General features: G+C 32.3%; 2 protein-coding genes across 3 annotated transcripts; one reads left to right on the forward strand and one right to left on the reverse strand.

Annotated features, from left to right (window-relative positions):
* The first annotated feature begins 308 nt into the window (after positions 1 to 308).
* LOC115444007 (cullin-5) lies at positions 309 to 8,807 on the forward strand. Its single transcript, XM_030169615.2, has 4 exons — positions 309 to 497; positions 570 to 1,131; positions 6,374 to 8,004; positions 8,607 to 8,807. Exons 1-4 carry the CDS (start codon positions 489 to 491, stop codon positions 8,742 to 8,744), a joined length of 2,340 nt encoding a protein of 779 aa, XP_030025475.2. The 5' UTR covers positions 309 to 488; the 3' UTR covers positions 8,745 to 8,807.
* A 72-nt stretch (positions 8,808 to 8,879) lies between these two features.
* Positions 8,880 to 17,028, reverse strand: LOC115444008 (eukaryotic translation initiation factor 2 subunit 3). 2 transcript variants are annotated; one of them, XM_030169617.2, is made up of 9 exons: positions 16,744 to 16,996; positions 16,425 to 16,599; positions 11,645 to 11,881; positions 11,241 to 11,458; positions 10,762 to 10,947; positions 10,375 to 10,557; positions 10,072 to 10,209; positions 9,186 to 9,334; positions 8,880 to 9,105 (listed from the first exon to the last, which is right to left on the reverse strand). In XM_030169617.2, exons 1-9 carry the CDS (start codon positions 16,804 to 16,806, stop codon positions 9,048 to 9,050), a joined length of 1,407 nt encoding a protein of 468 aa, XP_030025477.1. In that variant the 5' UTR covers positions 16,807 to 16,996; the 3' UTR covers positions 8,880 to 9,047. The 2 variants fall into 2 exon arrangements, with proteins under 2 accessions (XP_030025477.1, XP_030025476.2); XM_030169616.2 differs by lacking the exons at positions 8,880 to 9,105; positions 9,186 to 9,334; positions 10,072 to 10,209; ... (2 more) ...; positions 11,241 to 11,458; positions 11,645 to 11,881 and adding an exon at positions 13,538 to 15,707 and having other exon boundaries at positions 16,744 to 17,028.
* Positions 17,029 to 17,233: the final 205 nt, after the last annotated feature.

Raw genomic sequence — 17,233 nt, forward strand, 5'->3', positions numbered from 1 at the left:
ATTGAAATCGGATATACACAGGCTGAAACCGGAACGCGACACATCACCAATATATAAACAGAATGTTTATTATTTATTCAAATCAATATTAGAAATTCAGAATCGTTCATCTCCGGAAAATTCAGCACGTATGTGATGTTGTAGGCCATATTAGCGCTCTAATTCAGATTTTGAATTCAGCATGGCGTTTCGGACGTGTAAACCAGGCCTTAAACATTTTTTTTTTGAGAGTATCGATTGCAGATATTTTAACGCTATCGAGTAGGTAACTAAACGGAAACAATGATAATGGTCTCATAATATCGTTATAGTCATAATCGAAATATGTCGGAAAATCATTAAAAAAATCTGAATTATTTAAAAAACATCGGTAAACAATAGCTATTCGTCGGCAGTCCATCCCTACAGCAAGTGTCATCAAAATCTTAACAAAAAATATCAGAATATGAGAAGTGGATTCGTAATAAATAATTTAATTTGATTAAGTCATGTTGAAGGTGCTTTTTTTTGTTAGTTTTATTATTAATCAAGCGAGGCCAGTTTTATAGTTTTTTGTAAATTCTTTACAGGATAAAGGGCAGGTCACTTTCGAGGACAAATGGCCATCGATGCGTCCTATAGTTTTGAAGCTACTGAAGCAGGAACCGGTAACTCAAACCGAATGGCAAGATCTTTTTGGTGCTGTACACTCGGTGTGCTTATGGGACGAGAGAGGTCCATACAAGTTGCGAGATGCTCTTCAACAAGATATAATGATGTACATCAAACAGGCTCAAGTTCGAGTTTTGGCTCAGAGAGAAGACCAAGCGCTATTGAAAGCTTATATAGCTGAATGGGGCAGATTTTTTACACAGTGTAATTATCTACCCACACCATTTCGCCAGTTAGAAAATTCAATAAATAATTTAAGTAAAGTCACCACTGCTGCCACTTCAAATTCACAGAAAAAGAATAATAATAACAACATAGAGGATAGTTTGGTTCGCAAGCTTATGTTGGACTCGTGGAATCAAAGCATTTTTGTTGATATCAAACAAAGATTACAAGACTCTGCTATGAAACTTGTTCAAGCCGAGAGGAATGGGGAATCATTTGATTCACAACTTGTTATAGGTGTAAGGGAATCTTATGGTAAGTAAAAAAATAATAATTAGCATGTTGTAGGTACTTTTATAAATGTAAAACACAGAAAATGTTTTATTTCTAGTGTATCAAAATTAATTAATTTTGATTTCTAACTGCTGTAGCTTTGAGGATCTTGTAAAATAGCAAATGAATGTGAAATATATGGTATTTCTTATAACTAGCAGGCTCATAAAAGCTAGTGTTTCTGAGGATTGTTTTTAAGAAGGGATAGAAATTGGGTTGTCTTTTTATCTAACAAATATGAAGACTTGAGAGCAAAGTGCAATTAATCTACTTATTTCATATAAAATTCCTCAAGAACCATACGGTTTAAAGTAAATAGTGTATCAAGGATAAAAGAAACTAAGAAAACTGATTTCCAACATCATTGTACACTATTCTTGAGGTTCTGGGAAAGTGTTGTTTTCCTGTTTCCATTGAAAAATCTTTTTGGCTGCCTATTTAAAAAAGGTAGCCAATGGATCAGAATTAGTGTACCTTGTTTTGTCTAATTTATTTTGGGCTCTGCAAGTAGCTGTGGATTCATCAATTTGGTGATGTACATTCAACCAAAACTGACACAAATAATTATATATGTAATAAGGCTCCATGTACAATCAACAAAGTTCCAGCTCGACCACCTTAAGGGCCAAAATAACTTGGCACAAAAATTTTACTATGTTTGGGAGGCGGGGATTGGGATTGAATGCATAGATCAATATCAGTTGTAGGCCTGCTGGCTACCAGCAATGACGTTACGTAATACCATCGAACCGCTGCTGAGTGTATAATAGAAAACGACATTAAAATTGATGCGCGCACGTCTATGCTATGATCATAATTCCTATACTTGTAAGATGCATATTGTCAGTGTAAAGAACGTAATAACAAAAGTTTTATAGTTTGGAGATTGGAGTATCTATTAATAAATGGGAAACGACATTACGTAATTTTTTTATATTATATTATGTGTCTGATTACTTTCAATGGCTCAATTAATTAATGGCTGCATATTATGATTGAATTTTGAATTGTAAAAATTAAACAGTTCAGTTTATTCAATTCATTCAATAATTCATATTATAATCGTAAATTATAGTTATAGATTTCATTATTTGAATTGGTATTTTGTTTAATTTCTAAAACTTAGATGATAACATTTTATTCCAATCTCTGTATTTACAAATATGTATTAACATTAAAGTTAAGATAATTGACCGAAAATAATTAGCTTCTTGGAGATATTGATTTTTTTTTATTTCCTCTTAATGATCTGTTTTTATCTTAAATATGAATCGTTTTTAAGTTGATAACGAAATACCTTTTTTCATCCAAATTTGAACTAGTTAACACCATTTTGAAGTAGTTAATTGGGCTATTTATCGGTATGCAGCGATTATTACTTATTGAATTTGAGGCGAGTTTAAAGATTTTATGTGTAGGCGGTAATTTGCTTTTATTAGAGTAATGTTGAAAAGGCAACATTTTTATTGCTGCAGATGTTGTTTGAAAAGAATAAATATTTCACATAAAAATGGTTTGTTAAAGAGCGCATTTTTTATGAATGTTTGTATTGACACCGGTCTTACGTGGACGCATTTATCGTTAAACTGAGTCTATTGTTATGCTTTTGAATTTAGAGGCATTTAAAGATTATAAGTGTAGGCGTTGATTTGAATTCTTATTACAGTAATATTTGCAAGGCTAACATTTTATTACTGCACATGTCCAGTTTGTAAACTTTAGTTACTTTCTTTAGCCAATTATTTAGTTTTCGCTCAGTTAAAACCCAAAATCTATAATCAATTTACAGGTATGGAATTTTTTTATCGATTTAATAGCTGCATCTTATGATTGAATTTTGAATTGTAAAAATTACTTAAACAGTTCAGTTTATTTATTTCGTTCAATCATTCACATAATCATAAATCATTGTTATTTGTTACATTATTAGAAATTTATATTTTTTTCTCCAAATTTTTTATGCTTTTTTGAAAATTTTATTTACTTTTTAAAGGATGTGTCCACTTTTTGTATGGGCGCTGGTTTTTTGTTTCGAATCAATTCCAACCAAAAATTAGTAACTTGGAGTCGTTACAATAATAATTTTAGACCCTTTATTTATAAGAAAAATAAGAAAGAAATGTCATGGCTGAGTAGTTCATCCAATAATTTCACGATTTGTCAAAAGATATTACTACCTGTTTTTTTTTTACATAAGTAAGCGTTATTATTATCATTAGCGAATATAAAGGGAAATTTAAAAAAAAAGAAAATTAGAAAAAAAAATTATTCACAGTAATTATTTTCAGAGATAACTAAACAATATTTTTGATTACTTAACTTTTTTTGGTATGCCTTCCAAATGTAATAACGTTTATATTCCTAAAGAGTTCATTTTAAGTGTAATATTTAAATTAGATAAAAAAAAATTAAATAAAAAATTTCAAATTAAATGATTTATTTCAATAGTAGTCACGCACACATCGCTACGCCATAAATAAAACACATTTTTTTGTTACTTCAGTGATATGATTTATTTGTATTCATTACAAGTTTGACACGCTCAGTAGGCAGGTTGAGTAGAGGGTGCGCACTGGATCGGTCAGCGATGGAGCTCTCATCCGCATCCTAGTGTATCCATCGAGAGACAGTGTTTCTCTGTAATACAATTAAATTATATATTAATTACTAAAATCTATTATTATAATAATATTTTAATGTAATGACTACAAGGCCAAAACAATAAAATTTATATGGGAGCAGAACGCCAATGCGGCCGACACAAAATACGTGGGTTAAGTACGAAATAATCCATATTAAGTAAAAAAAAATCAGTTCTATTTTCCATAATTGCACACGTTTTATTGAGATAAAAATCCCAAATTGCATTAAATCGGATTGTAGTTCTACTTTAATTCAGTGCTACATATTATGTAGTTGTAAAAGAAACAGTAATAACAGAAATCTCGGGGTAGAACTTAAACGTCTATAAACGGATCTTACAAACGCGCCGACATAGTTGATTACTTTAGTAAGAAATCATAATACCAATACTTAAAATCTTTAAACTCGTCTAAATTCAATAAACAATGGACGCCGCTTCCCGATAAAGGCGTCGACGTGGAACCGGGGTTGATAAAAAAATTCGTGCTCTAACAAAGACCCTTTTTATGTGAAATATTTACACTTTTTAAACTGCACATGTGCAGCAATAATAATGTTGGCTTTGCAATATTACTGTAATAAAAACAAATTACCGCCTATACATAAATTATTTGAACTCGTCTATATTGTTGGCATCAAATAAAAATTATTAATAATGGAGTTAGAATTTCGGGCGTCGTGACTTGGAAATTGGAAATTTCCTCCTTAGTTCTTAAATATTAATATTTTTTAAGTTATCGAAGAACCTCTTTATCCTCTTAATAACAATTGTATTTTTTAAGTCCCAATTACCCTAAAGACTACTTTTCTAGACGTTATGTTATCCAAATCGAATGAGCTATCCCTCATATGTTTTGGATCTTTATAATACATAAATTGACACCTTTTTGAGCTCATTGACTGGACTAAAAGGCTTACCGGCCTGTCTTAATATCTTCCCAACATTAAACTAGAGTTTACTATTAAAACTCGACGGTAAAAGTTACGCTAAATGCTACTGCGGTTTCAATATCAAAAACTCTGACTTCTTAACTGAGATCAAGAAAAGGTAGATAACACCTATAACTATAGTGGGTATACCCGCCGAAGTAGTGTATTTTCGTATTGAGTACTTTTTAGTTTTTCAGTTGTATTTCTTTTCAAAATTTTTACATTCGATTATATGTAAAGCATCTTACATAACATACTACATAGATTTACTATAAGTATGATTAATAGTGGCAAAAAAAACACACCAATGACAGTAATCATATTTGACCCTACGATAGATAGGATAACTTAAGGATTAACATAAAATATAATAAGTAGCATATTGAAGTCTGTTTTACACAATTAAAGGTATAAGGGTTCATTAAAATTCAATATTATAATTATATTTAAAAGAGCTTGAAAAGGAGGTGGTTTATGTTGGCTTTAAATATAATTAATTATGATGACCAATAATTTAAAAAAAACCATAAACTGCGATATTCTCAAAACTGGAAAATTTTAATTATTAGTTCTCTGCGCTGACGATATTTTTCCCACGCATATTAACGTCCACTAAATAAAATTAATATTAAAATATTTATCGAGTATAGTATGACTGATTTACTTATCGTAAGATTTAATTCACGGAATATATAATCCATGGTGCAGTAGTCACAGGACAGGTCGGCGACTAAGTAATCAAGAGTCCAGTAAACGAACATAAGTTTACGTAGTGGCAAGATATCGGTGTCCGTAAACGAAAAAATTATTGTGAGCAAAATGGTACTCAATAATTGCGTGCGCATCATCAATCAGTAAAATCCAACTAAAGTAAACAATAAGAGTTATCTGCTGTTCCTTTCGCACATCTCCAAAACTGTCGTAATTGGTGAAATATGAGACAGGGGCGTGTCTAAATATCTCGGGACATTAGACCGGTCAAGCAAAATGTGTTTGGAAGTGTACTAGCACGAACTTGGCCGATTGTACATCCAGCAATGGAGATTTAAAAAAAATAAAATTAAATAAATTGAAGTTATTGGGCCTTTTCGGCACCACTATATTGGGCACAAGTTAATTTAAACCTGACACCTGATAGTTTAAAGTATTAGTGTACAGCTATTGGACTGAAGAATTGATTGTTTAATTTGTTTTATTTTACACTAGATTAAATGATTGTGTTAAGACACAAAAACAGCTTCAAATTATTAATGTAAATATGTGAGTTCGATATCACAAGGTTATTTTGACATTGTGTTACTATATAAAACCACATACATAGATAAAATGTATACTTATCTTTATAAAATAACACTTTAATAGTTATTTGATCTATGGATGTAAAGTAAAAAAGTGGTTTCAAGCAAAAGAAATAAAAAATAATTATTTTTTTATTTTATACACCCTAACGCCACTACTTCTACTCTAAGAGGATTTGTCATAGTGGCAATATAATTTGTAACATTTTCAGTTAGAAATATACACATACACCATATTCATAATATAAGATAATCTTAGTAAATGTCAGGAAAAGAAATATATTTTTCATAAAATATAGTTTGGGGCAAATTAAGAGGAAAAATTAAAATAATAGATTTTTTTTTTCTTACAGTTAATTTATGCTCAAATTCAATTGATAAATTACAAATATACAGAGAAAACTTTGAAGCTGCTTACATGCAAGCCACTGAAGAGTTTTATAAATTGAAAGCCAATGAGCATTTGTTGACTAATGGTGTTCAGGCATATATGAAATATGCCGACCAACGACTTAAAGAAGAAGAAGCTCGAGCACATAGATATCTTGAGCCAGGCAGTGGCAGTGTGGCAGCCCTGACACAATGTTGTGAGAAAGTTATCATTGGAGATCATTTACCCACACTTCTAGCTGAAAGTGCACCTCTCATCAAAGCTGGTGAAACGCAAAAACTTCAATTAATGTTTCGACTGTTGGATAGAATACCAGAAGGCGTTACTCCAATTCTTCGGGATTTGGAAGCTCACATTGTGTCGGCAGGCCTAGCAGATATGGTAGCATCTGCTGATATTATAACTACAGATTCTGAAAAGTATGTTGAACGCTTGCTTGATCTATTTAAGAGATTCAGTACATTAGTGAAGGATGCTTTCATGGATGATCCACGTTTCTTAACAGCTAGGGACAAGGCATACAAATGTGTAGTGAATGATACTACAGTGTTCAAATTAGAGTTGCCTTCGTCGACTCTCATTCGTGGTAGCAAAGGTACGGCTCCAGAGAGTAAATGTCCAGAACTGCTGGCTAATTACTGTGATATGCTTCTCCGAAAAACACCACTGAGTAAACGTTTAACTAGTGAACAGATAGAGTCTAGGTTAAAGGATGTATTGTTAGTGTTAAAATATATTGAAAATAAAGATGTGTTTATGAGATATCACAAAGCACATTTAACCCGAAGATTAATTTTAGACTCAAGTGCTGATTCTGAGAAAGAAGAAGATATGGTAGAATGGTTGCGTGAAGTAGGTATGCCAGCTGATTATGTTAACAAACTTGCTCGAATGTTCCAAGATATTAAGGTTAGCGAGGATCTAAATACTCAGTTTAGGGCAGACACAACACGTCATGATGCAATTAACATTAAAATTCTCAATGCTGGAGCATGGGCTCGTGGATCTGAGAGAGTTACCGTAAGTCTTCCTTTAGAATTAGAAGATTATATTCCTGAAGTTGAAGAGTTTTACAAAAAGAAACATTCTGGTCGTAAATTACAATGGTACCATCATATGAGTAATGGGACAATCACTTTTGCTAATTCAGTTGGCAGATTTGATCTCGATGTTACTACATTTCAAATGGCTGTTTTGTTCGCTTGGAATCAGCGTCCAATGGAGAAAATAAGTTACGAAAATTTAAGACTGGCTACTGAACTTCCTGATCCTGAACTGAGGAGGACTTTATGGTCTTTGGTTGCTTTTCCGAAACTGAAACGACAGTTGTTGTGTTATGAACCCAATGTACAAAATCCAAAAGATTTTGCTGAGAACACGACATTCTGGGTAAATCAAGAATTCTCACTCATTAAAAATGGAAAACCGCAGCGCCGGGGCAAAATTAATTTGATCGGTCGTTTACAATTAAGCACGGAACGATCCCAATTGGAAGACAATCATTCTATAGTTCAGTTACGAATATTAAGGACTCAAGAAGCCATTATAAAAATTTTGAAGATGAGGAAGCGTATAACAAATACTGCTCTTCAGGTAAAATACATTTTATTAAGTGTTAACACCCTACACACCTGTATATCTAAATATATAAAAGAAAGTTGTGTTAGTTACACTATTTATAACTCAAGAACGGGTGAACCGATTTGGCTGAAAATTGATAGGCCAGAGCTTAGAAGCAGGAGACGGACATAGGATACTTTTTATGCCGTTCCCACGGGAACGGGATGTGAAATAACAAAACGAAATTTGGTTGGTACGGAGATAGTTTAAAAGTCTGGGAAGGTTATAGGGTAGGTACTATTCCGGGAAAATATATAGTGGGCCTTTAATCTCGGAAAACTCCTTCACGCGGGCGAAGCCGTGAGCAAAAGTTAGTTATGTTACATAGTACACTTAAAGTTTAGTCCACAACAAAATTCCTGGGGGAAGTCCTACTGTGTACTTTTCTGTGATAAAGATCAAAAGGTAACCTTTATGTTAAATCCAGAATATGGCCAGAGTTCAATCCAAATTCGTAGTGCGATTTTTGAGTTGACTTAAACTCACAATGTATCTAATTTATAGTATTCGTAAAGTTCCTTTACTACGCCTTTCGTTATTATGCTGTTTTTTACTAAAGAAAATAATAATTTCAGAGTGAACTCGTCGAAATATTGAAGAATATGTTCTTGCCTTCAAAGAAAATGATAAAAGAACAGTTGGAATGGCTCATTGAACACAAGTACATGCGCCGCGATGATGAAGATATCAACACTTTTATATACATGGCCTAAGTCATTTTCGCAACTTTAAATGAACGAAATCAATAAATTATTTACCCAGTATGGTAATCTCTATTTGTTATCTTATTTATTCCTTACTCTTAATGATATAGATCATCAGGTAACAGGTGAAATCACATAGGCTTCTTATATTTATATTTTATTAAATATACATATAGATTACAATAGTTCATCTTCTCATAAAGAGAACAATGTTTTAAAACTTTAAAAAGTCTATATTACAAACAGAAGACATTTCTTAAATTGTCCCTTTACGAGTAGAGGCTGGTATATTGTATAAAAAAGTCATAATAATTAGTTTTTCGCCGGTTCAATTGTTTCACCGCCTTGGATTTGACCCCAGCCGATTAATCTGTTGAAAAATATAATGTATAAGTAATAGGTAAAAAGGTATAATGTTGAAAAGCGTAGGCTTATAACTTTGATATATACCGCCAATGATTTTCCACTCTTCTGCTAAGAGCGACCTTCTCTCCGATTTCCGTACATACAGGATTGGTCAGAGCAATCTTGGCTAAATCAGCCTTAGTAGCTATGACTCTACCGCCGGTACTGAGCGACCCGATATTGACCAATAATACCTGAAATAGTAAAAAAATATGCAAAACAATATAGTTATTACAACCTAAAAGCAATAAAATTATCTTGTATGCTATTTTGATGGTTATAATACAAACAATATTATGTACTCAGTGAAATAAATTTGTAAAATTCACGTTTATTATTATGTACATACAAGTTATATTTGAATAAACGAGCTACTGTATAACGGGAATGTCAATTACTATCCAAAATAACCCTAATTAGTATAATATAATTATACAATGGTTTAAGAATCACTATTCTTTCTAAAAAAAAAAAACAATCTAATTTTTCTATTTTTACTTTAGTAATAAGATATAAATAGTTTTGGCTGTATGTCAAGTTATCGAAACCTACAATCTACATCACATTGTATAGTTTTGGTGTTTAGTGATGAAATCATAATGGTCGTTATTAGTTTCGACAAATTCGAATCTCGTCATTCTGTTATATCGACCTATTTGAAAATTACTGAATCTATAATTATGTGTGATCGTAAAATACTACATAATATTATTTATAATTGTAAATATTTTTATATGACCATTCATTAGTCCGTTCCATAACTGTTGTAAGTTATAGCCGCTACATTATTCAATACATGTAATAGAATTACGATATATAATATACTAGTGGAATCTTTTAATTCCAACTTGTAGTATTAGGCAAATGAAAAAAAAAATATAATACCAGTATTTATATCAGTTACTTTATCGTTACAAAAGGAACTACTTACCTCATTCTTGGTTAGCTTTTGCACTTTGGCGGCTTTCTTGTCTCCCTCTGTGCGTACACCGAGCAAACGTTTCAAAAGATAGTATGACACTTCCAGCTTTACAAATATTCCGGGCAAAGCGCCGACAGCTCCAAGTACCTGTCAATGCAGTAAGTATGAAGTTTAAAAATACTTCAAGTCTGACTTCAGTGGGTAGTTCCAGGTGCAATAAGTAAACATCATATAAACACGAACTTATATATAAAAAAGAGCTTCAAAAATTTATACATTAAAAACCTTTGCAGTTGTATAAAAAAAACTTACTTGACCAACAAGTCTGTCAGCACGGCATAGAGTAGGTTCAATCTTAGTTCCAACACCAATAAGACCACCGGGGACTGCATACTGAAGTTCGTTTTGTTCAGCAAAAAGAGAAACGATACGAGAGAAAATTGGTGTACACGTTAATTTGCCGTCGGCATCCTTGCTCACTAAACCGGGTCTCACCTGTAACGTAAAGATGTTTTGTGAGTGTTCGTGAAGATCTTCTTAGTAAGGCCTATTTTAAATAAAAAATTACGATCCTTAGCATTATAGACTATATTATTTTGATTGAAAACTTTTTTCGGGAATATTGTTTCGAGCAGAATTGGTAGCATAAGCTGTAAAATTTAATAATAGTGAAAAAGAATTATATTTTCTTTTGCTTACTTCAATTTCCATGCCAACGGTAAGCACTCCTTGGAGAATAGACCCGCCAGCTACACCACCCCTAAGATCGTCTACTTCGCAACCTGGCTTGTTTACATCGAACGAACGAATAACGATCATGCGTGGAGGAGAGGTGAAATCTCTAAGCGGAACTGGAATCTTCTTGGTGATATATTCACATAGAACCTGTCAATATCATAGTATAATTCAATAATGTATCTCTCATGATTCCCTCAATGTAGATGTTATAAAGGCTCTACACAATTCTATTACCAGCTTTGTCAACTGTCATGCAATTTGTGTTGCAGTAGTTTTTATTTTTCCTTTCTTTTTTTTATCAGCAATGATGGTAGATACTATAATAGTTATTACAACATAGGTCAAAAACTTTTGTAAGCGATGTGTTCGATACAAGTATACTTTTACACCAAATTTTCGTCAGTTAAAGTCATCAAAGTACATTAAAGTTATTTAGTTACCTCAATGTTATACTTCAATTGAGCAGATATGGGTATTATAGGCGCGCCTTCAGCCACAGTTCCTTGCACAAACTTAACAATCTGCTCATGTTGCTCTTTGGCCTGTCCTTCTTTCACAAGATCAATTTTGTTTTGCAGGATAAGTATGTGTTTAAGTTTCATGATTTCAATGGCTGCCAAATGTTCGCTAGTCTGCGGCTGTGGGCATGACTCGTTTCCTGAAGAGATATAAATGATTAATTTATCAACGGAATACACCAACATAGTAACGAGTTTAGGTTCTAAAGGGAGAATAACTAACGCACGAGACAATAGCTTAACGATGTCACATGGTATCCTGGGATTAGGTTACACGGTATTTACCGAATTAGGGTATAACAGATTAAAAACAAATATGAACATACCGGCAATGAGAAGTAAAGCGGCGTCCATGACCGCTGCACCGTTAAGCATGGTGGCCATGAGGATGTCGTGCCCGGGGCAGTCGACGAAGCTCACGTGGCGCACCAGTTGGAAGCGACCCGAGCACGCGGGCCGCAGACACGGGAAATTGTCGTCTTTTGAAGAACCCCCCGATATATAACTTGTGGGCCGAGCACATTTCGGATTGTCGCATTTGTAAATTTTTGCGTTCGCGTAACCTATAATAAAATGCAGAAATTATCTAAAATTATTTTTATTTATTAGAAATATTGATAGTGAGTAGAGTATGTTCCAGTTTTTCAAATAGACAATATGGGTGTACGTACAAGGTCACCCAATAACATTTCTTTTTACATAGCATATATAACGACCTATATAAGCTCAATATTATTAGCTCATATGTCTCGAGGCTATGTGCCAATCGTGTTTTTTACTTCTATGAATACAAAATTGGGTTCCACAATGGATTTTTGCACAGACAAATAATGGCCTACTCGCAAGGTGTACAGGAAGGCTAGTAGTTACACAGTAGAGTCTACTTATTCAATGACAGGTTTCCCTTTATGTTTAATAAAATGAAAAGAAAACTCAATATTCCATTTAATTATATTGTATTCAAGAAAACTATTCTAAAATAGTAAACCATAGCAATGCTTAGACCCATTGACTTATCAACAAATGGACTGGTCTGACTGGTGGTCCAATAAAAGATTCTCGAAAAAACTTGTCCCCAGTTAACTATATAAACACATTACGAATATATTGTATACAAACGTGATCGAATTCTTACATCTATAATCGAAATCACATATCATTACATTAAGGCTTAATTTAGCTTGCATTTACTGTGGTATAGCTTTATTTCATTGTAATCTAAACAGGCATAGACAATACATAAAATCGCGTAGCATAACAAAAAGAGAATGAACTATATTTGTTCTTGCTATAGACTTACAAATCATTTTGCATTTAACAACGTAAGTACATTGGTTGGTAAGCCAGGGCCCTTATTCTGTATGATAGTGTAAACGCGTAACGCGGCCGTGTCATGTTATCTTCGAGAAATGTGTGTGGAATGGTATTCTGTAAGCCAAATTTCTATAGTCCTAAACATGATGCGTTGTGTTACGTGCTTGTTACACACTGTCAAAATAACGTGCTGGGGCCTTATTCTCTATCCCGCACGTTATTTTGACAGTGTGTAACAAGCACGTAACGCAACGCATCATGTTTAGACTTACTAGAATAACACATTTACGGCTTACACTATCATACAGAATAAGGGCCCTGGATAGAGAATAAGGCCCCAGTGTTTAGATTATAACAGGTTATTAAAAATACAAGTACATGTTAACAAAGTTAGTTCCATAGTATAGTTATTAAGAAAATTGACTTAAAGAATGAGAATTGAGTAAACAGTGTGTGCAGTTTCATTATGTAAAAGCTTTTTTTTTATATTATAGATTAATAAAATAATATTATTAAATAGGAACTTTAATATAACTTGAAGAGAAATGCCCAATAGTCATTGACAAAGTGAAGATGTATTTTTGTTCAGAGTGGATCGCTTGCGGAGTTTAATATAAGAGGATTTATTTTAGTATGAATATGAACATAATAACAATGTATTGCTAACTACCTAGAAGTACTTAATTTTGTATTAATTAATCAATATTTGATTGACCAGTGGATTAATTAATTAATTAGTTAATAAATACATTTACAAACCGTATTTTTACGTTCACAAGCCTGCTTTCAATTTTCGCTATTTTGAAAGTCCCAAGTCCATTTGAATTACTTGATAAATATATAGAATAACAAATACGAGCAGATTTTTAATAATGCCTAAAAAGTCACAAGTAAAATACGAGTAATCAAATTGAATTGTTTAATAAGGTTCACTAACTGGGCATTGTCCTTTACAATATTATGAATTGTACAGCAATTAAAGCAAGTAATGGTGTTTGCATGATTATAATAAAACCGCTTATAACTATTGACTATGGAACTCTAATCATAAAGTAAGACATGAGAAGTATTTACAATATAAGGCACAGTACAGGAGAATAGTATATTATTATAAATTTTTAGCAAGTAAATATATTTCTATTTATTTAATTAAATCAATTATCATATCAAAAATAGTATCATGCAGAAAATTTCACAGTTCCACAAAAACATTATGTCATATTAATCTAAAGTAATAAAACTAAGTTTTTTTATCTATTTGTGCAGTATTTTGAACCACAGGCCACAGTGTAACAGCACTGATATTAACTGTCAAATATGACATTATATTGTGCTAGTTATTTTGTGGACAATTTAAATAAACTGAAATGAGATTCAGTATTAAAATAATATTCAATATAAAACATGTCCGAATAAGAACAATAAATGTAAGTGCACATTATTTCCATATTGCAACATAATACATAACAAAATCCACACAACAATTTTACAACAGTATAATATAATTGTGATATTTCTTTTCATTCATGTATCAAAACAAATATTTTCTACATTTAGCAGTACCACATCTGCACTCGGTTCGATTTCTTAACATTGCCATGTTTTGTTGTTGGATTTCAAACCTAGACTTCACTGGTGACCCAGGGGCTGATGCAATGCCTGCCTCTGAACCATTTGCAGCCTCTACATCATTGTCTTCACTATCAATAGTGTTTATGGACCCAACATTACTCACGTCATTTTCGGGGGATTTTTGTAAGTAGTCAAAGCATATTTCTTCACCTATCTCAATGTCTCGTGTTGCAAACAAAGCTAACATTGGTAAATTTGGATCAAGACAATCAGCCCAAACTGCCCAGACACCTAAATTAGGGTCACACGAATGGTTTATAAAATGTGATACATTTCCTAAATGTGCAGCATCTACAACATAGGGATTTTCAACTGAGTTGAAATCAAGATCAAACAGATATGTAAGCCCATTAGCATCATATTCCCTTCCACGCTTTTCTGCCTCTTCAAACGTAATGACTTCCCCTACATACTGACAAATGAACTGACCTTCTTTTATTTTTTGTTCACTTTTTACACCCCACCCACAGCCATTAGATGTACGAAATATTGTAAGTTTAACATTCCGCCCGCTTTGAACTACACGGTTATTGCAGTCTGAGGAGCATTTACATGCTTTATTACATTCATAAATAGGAGTACCTGGAGCCACCCGTAGCCTTTTATTATTTGTATAAGCAAACAAACCAGCTTGCATACCACAGCAAGTCTTTGAACGGCAGTTACAAGCTGAACACTCACACCCAATTGGTGGTTCATCAGGGATAATAACTCCAGGTCCTGGTATGGATTGATTAATATATGTGAAACTTTCAGGGGGTCCAGCCAAATCAATATTGTTTTCTACTATCAATTTCTTAGACTTATCTACTTGATTTAAAATTTCTTCCCAATCTTTTAATTTCATCAATTGACGACACCTTGTTCTTGTAAAAACATACAATTGTAAAATATCTCTAGTTTTTTGCACAAGTTCACTTGCATACACTTCTTGATCTTCAGATAATACTGTCATTGACAATAATTTAAGTAACAAATCATTTTTTATTTTTATGAGTTCTACACCATCAAATTCATCATATCTTTTTAAAAGTTCTTTTTCACATAAGAGATTATCAAATGATATTTCTTCTTTAAGCTTTTCTATTTTGTTACAGTTTTTACTTTCCTCGGTAATAAGGAATTCTTTAATAATGTCTGGACAATTATCCAAATGTTCAATGGGTTCCCAGGTGTTTTCACTGTCAGGCCATCCTTTCCATTTTACATGGAAATATTCTTTTCCAAATTCATACTTGAATCCAATAATTTTTTCTATGATGAATTCTTCTGAATCTTTTATCTTTTTGCTTTTCTTTTGTTTCTTAGAAGCAACCTCTTCCTCTCCAGACTCAATGGACATGTTTCTTTTTCTGGCTCTTTTTATTTTGTCAAAGAATAAGTTTTCAATCCTTTCATCTGCCCTTTCAGTGTACATTTTTACAACTGAGTCCGACAGGCGCTCTGCAACATACCATGTTTTGTTTAAGTGAAAAGATCTAAAACTTTATAGTATAAAAATAGTAAAATAGATTTTCAAATATATTTAATTGGAGACATGGTATATTGCAAAACATCTGTTAGATTACACAAACTAATTTATGTTACTGTTGGAAGATTTTATTTCTTTATTATTATATTATAGTACAATTGCCACTTTATAACCAACACAAATAAAAAAGAAAAATAGTAGGTCAACTTGAAATAAATAAATCGCTTGCCACATATCAGTTCATAATATATCATTATTATAATAAAATATATATATATATGTTGAGATGAATAAAAGGCAATTAAGAGACTGCAATATCAATAATAAGCAATATTGCATTGTATCTCCATTAGTTACTTTAATATTCATGTTTATGACTCTTGAGTCATATAATAAATATGTTGATCAAATTGATAATAGTTAGTAAGTATACTATTAGTATTTGATAAGACAAAAATTAAAAACTATATTTTTACTCAATGAAACTTTCAGACAATATAAACATTTTTTTTAAATTTAGGAATGAAATAATTAATGTTTCTTTTTAGCACATGGATTTCTTCTCTTTTCTCTTGAATGAGTATTCAATATGAAATTTACACCAAACTTATGCAACACACGGGCTTTACAGGTTACTTTTTACTTTACATTGTCTGCAAGTACTATTATATTTCGAGTTCCATACATACCTAATTTGATAGTGATGTTCCTCTCCAGTTCATTCTTGAATCTAACAGTTTGCACTCCAGAGATAGCCTTCACAACAGTTGATTTGCCGTGAGCTACATGCCCGATAGTACCTATATTAATCGTTGCTTGCCTTGATATAACTTCAGGTGAGAGAGCCGATAATTTTGTTACATCCTGAAAATGTATTAAACATTTTTCTGCTATGAGTTTGATAGGTTATACAGGTTTATGATTATAATTATCATGGTTACAATTTCATTATAATTAATAAATGTATTATTTGATAAAGCAAGCGGGAAAAAAAAGATTTTTACTCACCAATTTGGTTAGGTCTTGCTGATGCAAGTTTGACTGAGCACTTCGACCTTCACTTGACGCCATGGTGGTAATTGTGAAACGTATTTACAATGTCCTGATTTTACGTTATAAATATAAGATTCCTACTGCATTTAATAGTAAGCAATACTATAGAAAAAGACTAAACGTATGCAATCTGTCGGTAATGAGGACGATGGCGTGCATGCATACAATTCATGTGTTGCTAAATTTAAAATTTGAACATAAAGTTACACGATCTCCTTAGGGCTACAACACTAAAAAAATTCTAGCATAGTTGTAAGTAAACCAAATTACAATGAAATCAATATTTTTGTGCCACAAGGAAGGTCTAAATCACCACTTTTAAAGGTAATTTTAATAAGTTGGCAAAACTGTGGTGGCTGGTATGCTGAGTCAGATATTTTAAGCTGAATGGCGTATATTTAAAGAAAATATAAATGTTGCATTGGTTCGCGCACTCTTACTTTTA

Source organism: Manduca sexta, chromosome 19 (assembly GCF_014839805.1).
Source record: "Manduca sexta isolate Smith_Timp_Sample1 chromosome 19, JHU_Msex_v1.0, whole genome shotgun sequence".
Lineage (NCBI taxonomy): Eukaryota > Metazoa > Arthropoda > Insecta > Lepidoptera > Sphingidae > Manduca > Manduca sexta.